Below are 9,251 nucleotides of genomic sequence, written 5' to 3'. Positions count from 1 at the left end.
TATTTTAAGCCACAGCACCTGGAACCGGACTCTAGTGATCAAGACTGTAAGGTAAGGTTAAGAAACCCTGACAGCCCGTCTTGTAGTGCCTCTATAGGAGTGAGTTCAGGGAGTAGCATGGCGACACCCACAGGACTCAGTTCCAGTTCGGAATCTAAAGAGCCTACTGCTACCCACCGTGTGTCCATGTGGTGTTAACAAACTCCCGTATTGTGAGCCCAAAAAGGCTTTTCTGCATTCTTTGGACTTTGTTTTAGCCCTCAAAAAGGACTTGAAAATTAACGTTCCTTTTTCATAGCCAAGTTGTGCATTTTTACAAATGTGACTATTGCATTTATTGTTGAAAAATGTTATCGCAACGTTATACTGTTTAAGGCAGGTGCAGGAGGGTAAAGGCCCATTTAGACACAACGATTATTGCTCAAAAGATGTGCTCTGAGCGCTAATCGTTGTGTCCATTTACAGCGCAAGGTGAACGCTCAAATGTTGAGTGATCACCTTGCGCTCCGAGTGGGAGATGCAGAACACAAGTGGGGCAGCTTGTCTTCTGCATCCAGCTGTTCCCCACTATACAGCCAAGCGCTTCAAGCGGAGGATGCAGAAGGCAAGCGGGGGGACCCCACTTGTCTTCTGCATCCAGCTGTTCTCTGCTTAGAGCGCCCGGCTGTTATACAGCTGAGCGCTCCGAGTGGGGTATGAAGAAAGCAGCTGGACAGCTCTGTTCTTCATACCCAGCCTGTGTTCAGGGAGCGGGATACAGCTGAAACAGCTGTATCCTGCTATGAATATCCTGATAAGGCTGATTGTTCTCTTTCAGCATGATGAAAGACAATGATGAGCGACGGCTTAATGAGAACTGCACAATGTCAGTGCAGTTCGTCACAATGATTATCGCTCAAAAGATGGCTTTTGAGCGATAATCGCTGCGTCTAAATGGGCCTTAATGCAAACATGAAGAGTAAAGTTGTCTGCCTTTCTCATGAAAGTCTGAATAATTGTATGTAAATGAGTTAGGAGGTTTTTTGCCTGCAAGTCCCTACTAATCCACTTTTGTGCATCAGTGGCAGTATGCACTTCTGTCTGTCTCAGAGGAGGCATCCACATTTACATCTTTATCTCAAGTCAGCTCAGTTAGGAGTATTTACCTAAGGTTATGGCCCTCCATGAGATAATTTTCCGGGAAAGTGATGGTCATTCCACTTACCCTGTGTTCAGTCATTTGTCTTGCTACAGTGTGTTGTGTTCTTCTTTAGCCTTTGGGGAGAAGAGTTATGTAAGTGCGCCATAGCAATGTTAGTGCATCTTGGATTCTGTCCAACCTAACAATAAATTTTCTCATGAGTAGTCACAAAGTTTAGTACACGCTGTAATAAACTAAAGCTTTACATAGAAAGTGGCGCCTTAAGTAGTCTGAATCCACTTAGATGGGTAAGCTCTGAGTATCAACCGAAGGGAGAGTTGTGTTTACAGGTTTAGCCTTACACACTCAACAACTGTGCAGATGTTCTGCTAGATGTATTTGTGTAGTATACTGAAAACTGGTCCACTCCGGATTGCACACTCTGTTTAAGAGGCGCCAGGGTTGGCTTCTTTTAAGTAGGGGGGAACTGTAGTGGCCCAAAGTCATTGGGGCCCTTCCAGAATGAATTCTATATGTAGATTGCATTGTCTTGTACTTTGTCTGGTAGAGCATCTTAAATGTGGAATGAATCATCTAAATGTACTGTTTGCAGGAATGAGAGGGTTAACGTCTGCAAATGTGTTGTCTGTGTCTGGAAATGTATCATTTCATGTTGGGAGTTGGAAGTATGTGATCATATATGTGGTTGCAAGGTGGAATGCAAAGGAGTCATTAGTGAGTCCGTCTGATGAAGTGTTGTCAGGAGAGTTAGTCTGTAAGAGAGAGCAGATGCATTTGTAGCCCCACAGACACTGATCAGTCTGTGCATGGAAAATGGAAGAGGCCAAGCGATTTTCCGAGATTGGCTCTGAGACTACTACCCCCAGGAGTTCTTCCCACTAAGCAGAGGAAAAGAAATCGCCAAGCAGCGTTGAGAGAGTGGCTGGATGTGTGAGTGTTGACAAGTTGAGAGTCCAAGCGGAGTGAAGAATGTATTTTCCAGCAGCGGAGCTGCACAAATAACTGGGACTGTGGGCCTGATAGTCATCCTGAGTTTTGCCTCCCTGACTCACCACTAACTTTGCCTGTACTTGTGTTTTGCTCAGGCCTATGTACTGATGGACTGCTTAGTGTTGATGTTTACAAGTAAAGCAACATTACCGACTGTTGCTGGCTTTGTTTTCAACTAAACTGTGTGTGCGTGGACTATCATTCCATCATCCAGCTTCACCGGAGAGGAAGGAATGTTGGCGTCACGAGACATCAAACTGTAAGTTCTGAACTGCAGCTCAATTCATGGTTCCCCTTGAAGCCTCCCCCTAAGCAGTGGCCTGGACGGGTCTCCTTGATCCCTTATGGAGGAGGAGATGGTAGAGCCACCGTGATAAAGGACATCTCCACCTGCACCATCTCTTCGGCTTTGAGACCGTTCTTTGCCCGCTGCAGCAGTGTATGGTCATCATCCTCCAGAGTTCCCGTCACGCATTATAGAGTCGACATCCTCCAAAGATCCCGTCATGCAGTATTGGGATGCTCTCCATACTTTGGAGATCCTATCACGCAGTATGTGGTTGCCAAAATCAAGAGATTCTGTTTCAATGTATGGTTGACCCCATCACGTAGTATATGTTTGCCATACAGATCTCATCCAGTAGATTTTGGTCGCCATCCTTCGGAAATCCCATCACACAGTATTGGGACGGTCGTCATTCTCTGGATGTCTCTTCACATAGTACATGGTCACCATACCCTGGATATTCCGGCACACAGAATATGATCGCCATCCTGCATAGATATCATCACACAGTATATGGTTGCCATTCTTCAGACATCTCGTCATGCAGGATATACTCCCATCCTTCGGAGATCTCGTCATGCAGAATATGGTCGCCACTCTCCTGAGATCTTGTTACACAGTTCAGGGAAAGACGCCAGCCTCTGGAGATCCCGCTACGCAGTACTGGGATGGTCGCCGTCGTCCAGAGATCTCGTCGTGCAGTACATCGTCGCCATCCTCGGAAGATCCCCTCATGCCGTCTTGGGATGGTCGCCACACTACGGAGACCCCATCACGCAGTATCTGGTCGCTACCCTATGGAGATCTCAACCTGTAGAACATGGTCGCCACCTTCTGGAGATCTTGGCACACAAATTATATTTGCCATCCTCCAGAGATCCCGTATATGGTCTCCATCTTCCGTAGATCTCGTTACGCCATATTAGGTTTGTCAGCATTCCCCGGAAATCCCGTCACGTAGCTTATGGTTGCCATCCTCTGGAGGTCCTGTCATACAGTATTGCAATGATCGCAACTCTACGGAAATCACATGATGCAGTATATGGTCACCATCCTCTGGAGATCTTGTCACACAGTATATGGTTGCCATGCTCCTAAGATCTTGTCACGCAGTATGTGGATGTCATCCTACGGAGATGTCGTCATGCAATATATGGTCGCCATTCTGTGGATATCTCGTCAAGCAGTATATGCTTACCATTTTCCAGAAATCCTCTCACACAGTATTTGGTGGCCAATCCCTTGGAGCTCCCATCATGCAATATATGGGTAGGGAAGGGGCTGGACACATCTAATCACATGAGGCATGGGAGGGGGTCATATACATCTAATCACAAATGACGGTGGAAGGAGACTGTACACATTTAATCACACGTTAGGGTGGGAGGGGCTGTACACATATAATTACATATGCTGGTGGGAGGGGCTGTACACATCTAATCACATGTGGTGGAAGGGGCTGTACACATCTAATTACATATGCTGGTGGGAGGGGCTGTACACATCTAATTACATGTGGTGGTGGGAGGGGCTGTACACATCTAATCACCCGTTGGGGTGGGAGGGGCTGTACACATCTAATCACGTGTGGTGGAAGAGGCTGTACACATCTAATTACATATGCTGGTGGGAGGGGCTGTACACATCTAATTACATGTGGTGGTGGGAGGGGCTGTACACATCTAATCACACGTTGGGGTGGGAGGGGCTGTACACATATAATCACATGTGGTGGTGGGAGGGGCTGTACACATCTAATCACATGTGGTGGTGGGAGGGGCTGTACACATCTTATCACATGTGGTGGTGGGAGGGGCTGTACACATCTAATCACACGTTGGGGTGGTAGGGGCTGTACACATCTAATCACATATGGTGGTGGGAGGGGCTGTACACATCTAATTACATGTGGTGGTGGGAGGGGCTGTACACATCTAATCACATATGGTGGTGGGAGGGGCTGTACACATCTAATTACACGTTGGGGTGGGAGGGGCTGTACACATCTAACCACACGTTAGGGTGGGAGGGGCTGTACACATCTAACCACACGTTAGGGTGGGAGGGGCTGTACACATCTAATTACATATGCTGGTTGGAGGGGCTGTAGACATCTTATCACATGTGGTGGTGGGAGGGGCTGTACACATCTAATTACATATGCTGGTTGGAGGGGCTGTACACATCTAATCACACGTTAGGGTGGGAGGGGCTGTACACATCTAATTACATATGCTGGTTGGAGGGGCTGTAGACATCTTATCACATGTGGTGGTGGGAGGGGCTGTACACATCTAATCACACGTGGTGGTGGGAGGGGCTGTACACATCTAATTACATATGCTGGTTGGAGGGGCTGTACACATCTAATCACATGTGGTGGTGGGAGGGGCTGTACACATCTAATCACATGTGGTGGTGGGAGTGGCTGTACACATCTAATCACATGTGGTGGTGGGAGTGGCTGTACACATCTAATCACATGTGGTGGCAGGAGGGGCTGTACACATCTAATTACATACGGTGGTGGGAGGGGCTGTACACATCTAATTACATATGGTGGTGGGAGGGGCTGTACACATCTAATTACATACGGTGGTGGGAGGGGCTGTACACATCTAATCACATATGGTGGTGGGAGGGGCTGTACACATCTAATTACATATGGTGGTGGGAGGGGCTGTACACATCTAATCACATATGGTGGTGGGAGGGGCTGTACACATCTAATTACATATGGTGGTGGGAGGGGCTGTACACATCTAATTACATATGGTGGTGGGAGGGGCTGTACACATCTAATTACATATGGCGGTGGGAGGGGCTGTACACATCTAATCACATATGGCGGTGGGAGGGGCTGTACACATCTAATCACATATGGTGGTGGGAGGGGCTGTACACATCTAATTACATATGGTGGTGGGAGGGGCTGTACACATCTAATTACATATGGTGGTGGGAGGGGCTGTACACATCTAATCACATATGGTGGTGGGAGGGGCTGTACACATCTAATTACATATGGTGGTGGGAGGAGCTGTACACATCTAATCACATATGGTGGTGGGAGGGGCTGTACACGTCTAATCACATGTGGTGGTGGAAGTGGCTGTACACATCTAATCACACGTTGGGGTGGGAGGGGCTGTACACATCTAAACACATATGGTGGTGGAAGGGGCTGTACACGTCTAATTATATATGGTGGTGGGAGGGGCTGTACACATCTAACTACATAATGTGGTGGGAGGGGCTGTACACGTCTAATTATATATGGTGGTGGGAGGGGCTTTACACATCTAATTACATATGGCGGTGGGAGGGGCTGTACACATCTAATTACATATGGCGGTGGGAGGGGCTGTACACATCTAATTACATATGGTGGTGGGAGGGGCTGTACACATCTAATTACATATGATGGTGGGAGGGGCTGTACACATCTAATCACATGTGGTGGTGGGAGGGGCTGTACACATCTAATCACATATGGTGGTGGGAGGGGCTGTACACATCTAATTACATATGGTGGTGGGAGGGGCTGTACACATCTAATTACATATGGTGGTGGGAGGGGCTGTACACATCTAATCACATATGGTGGTAGGAGGGGCTGTACACATCTAATTACATGTGGTGGGGGGGGGGGGCTGTACACATCTAATCACATATGGCGGTGGGAGGGGCTGTACACATCTAATCCCATATGGTGGTGGGGGGGGCTGTACACATCTAATTACATATGGTGGTGGGACGGGCTGTACACATCTAATTACATATGGTGGTGGGACGGGCTGTACACATCTAATTACATATGGTGGTGGGACGGGCTGTACACATCTAATTACATATGGTGGTGGGACGGGCTGTACACATCTAATTACATATGGTGGTGGGGGGGGCTGTACACATCTAATTACATATGGTGGTGGGACGGGCTGTACACATCTAATCACATATGGTGGTGGGAGGGGCTGTACACGTCTAATCACATGTGGTGGTGGGAGGGCTGTACACATCTAATTACATAATGTGGTGGGAGGGGCTGTACACGTCTAATTACATATGGTGGTGGGAGGGGCTGTACACATCTAATCACATGTGGTGGTGGGAGGGGCTGTACACATCTAATCACATGTGGTGGTGGGAGTTGCTACTTTCCCAGGGGGCGCCGTGCTGCCATGTAATTAATAAGTAAATTCTCCTCCTTAGCAGATTAAGAAAAAGCACAAAGACATTTCCTGTCAATAAGAAAGCAGATTCATCCCCGTCTGCAGAAGGGTAAGTGTCCCCGAGCAGTACTGCAACCTCAGCACTCACACTACAGTCCTCCACCTGGGATCTGCTAAGGGAATTTCACGCCTTTATTTGCCGCATTAGAAAACTACAACTCCCGGCATTCCACACTGCCTCGTCACGTGATGTGCTGTAACCGGAAGTGGGGAAGTTAGCCGCTGACGGACGTGTATACAGGTAACGTGTTATATACGGCTGCGAGGTCTTCTCGACCCGGCCGTCTGCAGACTGCTTAAGGAGGTGGGGGGGCTGTGGTGGCCTGTACGAGGAGGAGGGGCGGCTGGCGGTCTCCTGTGTAGAAGGGGAGAGAATCTGCTTGTGCTCTCCTGCACTTAGGGTGCTGGATGTCTAGGGGAGGGGCCGATCTGTAGCTTGGTGGGAGGGGCCGATCTGTAGCTTGGGGGAGGGGCCCCATGACGTTTGGGGGTCTGCTCTGTGGCTGGGGGGGAGGGGCCGCCCTGTCGTTTGGGGGGGTCTGCTCTGTGGCTGGGGGGGTCTGCTCTGTGGCTGGGGGGGAGGGGCCGCCCTGTCGTTTGGGGGGGTCTGCTCTGTGGCTGGGGGGGAGGGGCCGCCCTGTCGTTTGGGGGGGTCTGCTCTGTGGCTGGGGGGGAGGGGCCGCCCTGTCGTTTGGGGGGGTCTGCTCTGTGGCTGGGGGGGAGGGGCCGCCCTGTCGTTTGGGGGGGTCTGCTCTGTGGCTGGGGGGGAGGGGCCGCCCTGTCGTTTGGGGGGGTCTGCTCTGTGGCTGGGGGGGAGGGGCCGCCCTGTCGTTTGGGGGGGTCTGCTCTGTGGCTGGGGGGGAGGGGCCGCCCTGTCGTTTGGGGGGGTCTGCTCTGTGGCTGGGGGGGAGGGGCCGCCCTGTCGTTTGGGGGGGTCTGCTCTGTGGCTGGGGGGGAGGGGCCGCCCTGTCGTTTGGGGGGGTCTGCTCTGTGGCTGGGGGGGAGGGGCCGCCCTGTCGTTTGGGGGGGTCTGCTCTGTGGCTGGGGGGGAGGGGCCGCCCTGTCGTTTGGGGGGGTCTGCTCTGTGGCTGGGGGGGAGGGGCCGCCCTGTCGTTTGGGGGGGTCTGCTCTGTGGCTGGGGGGGAGGGGCCGCCCTGTCGTTTGGGGGGGTCTGCTCTGTGGCTGGGGGGGGGGGAGGGGCCGCCCTGTCGTTTGGGGGGTCTGCTCTGTGGCTGGGGGGGAGGGGCCGCCCTGTCGTTTGGGGGTCTGCTCTGTGGCTGGGGGGGGGGAGGGGCCACACTGACGTTTGGGGGTCTGCTCTGTGGCTGGGGGGGGGGGGGAGGGGCCGCACTGACGTTTGGGGGTCTGCTCTGTGGCTGGGGGGGGGGGGGGAGGGGCCGCACTGACGTTTGGGGGTCTGCTCTGTGGCTTGGGGGTGGAACCACCCTGACGTTTGGGAGTCTGCTCTGTAGCTTGGGTTAGGGGCCGCCCTGTAATTTGTGGGTGTGCTCTAGCTTGAGAGAGGGGCCGCCCTGTCATTTGGGGGGCTTTGTAGCTTAGGGGATGGGCCATCCTGACGTTTGGGGGTCTGCTCTGTAGCTTGGGGGAGGGGCCCTGACGTTTGGGGGTCTGCTCTGTAGCTTGGGGGAGGGGCCCTGACGTTTGGGGGTCTGCTCTGTAGCTTGGGGGAGGGGCCCTGACGTTTGGGGGTCTGCTCTGTAGCTTGGGGGAGGGGCACCCTGATGTTTGGGGGTCTGTTCTATAGCTTAAGGGAGGGGCCGCCCTGATGTTTAGGGGTCTGCACTGTAGCTTAGGGGAGGGGCCGTCCTGATGTTTAGGGGTCTGCACTGTAGCTTGAGGGAGGGGCCACCATGACGTTTGGGGGTCTGCCCTGTAGCTTGGGGGAGGGGCCGTCCTAACGTTGTTCCTTCTCTTCCACAGGCCCGGAGATGACGAAGCTGGCGGAGTGGCTGCTGAGCCTGAGCTTTCTGGGTGGAGTTTGGGTGACCCTGACCTTCGGTCTCCTGGGTGTGGCACTGCCCAGGGCATGCTGGGAGGTGGTCTGGCCTCTACCCATCTACCTGTTGGTGGTCTTTGGCTGCTATTCCCTGGCGACTGTCGGATATCGTGTGGCCACCTTCAACGACTGTGAGGAGGCGGCCCGGGAGCTGCAGGCTCAGATCCAGGAGGCCAGGGGGGACCTGACGAGGCGAGGGCTGCGCTTCTAGCCCAGTGCTGCCGCAGGACTTATGGGGGAGGGGAGGGGGGCTCTGTCTGTACATATAGAATGACAATATCTTGTATCCGCATGCTGCTGTGTCCATTATTTCTCTTTCACCCCTTGTGATGAGTTGCCCGTCGTGGCGGTAGGGTTTATATATGTGACCTGTTCGATTGTGGCAGTCCGGGGCACTGTGCCAGTCTCCTCTCTGGCATGTAGGGACCTGCCAGCTTCTCCCAGGGCTGCGCTAGTTCCCACGGTGTTCGTGCAGCTTCACCCTATAATCACGCTTTAACCCTGCCCGTGCCAACTGAGCGCAGACTGGGGGAGGGGTACACTCATGCAGACTTAGCCACATTACTCCGACCACATCCAGAG

At 52.5% G+C, this 9,251-nt stretch overlaps 1 protein-coding gene across 2 annotated transcripts; it reads left to right on the top strand.

Annotated features, from left to right (window-relative positions):
- The first annotated feature begins 6,716 nt into the window (after nucleotides 1–6,716).
- Nucleotides 6,717–8,962, top strand: DPM3 (dolichyl-phosphate mannosyltransferase subunit 3, regulatory). Of its 2 annotated transcripts, none has more exons than XM_066608937.1 (2): nucleotides 6,717–6,893; nucleotides 8,594–8,960. In XM_066608937.1, the coding sequence occupies exon 2, from the start codon at nucleotides 8,602–8,604 to the stop codon at nucleotides 8,878–8,880; it is 279 nt and encodes a 92-aa protein (XP_066465034.1). In that variant the 5' UTR covers nucleotides 6,717–6,893; nucleotides 8,594–8,601; the 3' UTR covers nucleotides 8,881–8,960. The 2 variants fall into 2 exon arrangements, with proteins under 2 accessions (XP_066465034.1, XP_066465035.1); XM_066608938.1 differs by lacking the exon at nucleotides 6,717–6,893 and adding an exon at nucleotides 6,934–6,956 and having other exon boundaries at nucleotides 8,594–8,962.
- Nucleotides 8,963–9,251: the final 289 nt, after the last annotated feature.

The sequence above is a fragment of the Eleutherodactylus coqui genome, chromosome 6 (assembly GCF_035609145.1).
Source record: "Eleutherodactylus coqui strain aEleCoq1 chromosome 6, aEleCoq1.hap1, whole genome shotgun sequence".
NCBI classification, from domain to species: Eukaryota; Metazoa; Chordata; class Amphibia; order Anura; family Eleutherodactylidae; genus Eleutherodactylus; species Eleutherodactylus coqui.
This window is presented reverse-complemented; position numbering and strand designations above follow the sequence as displayed.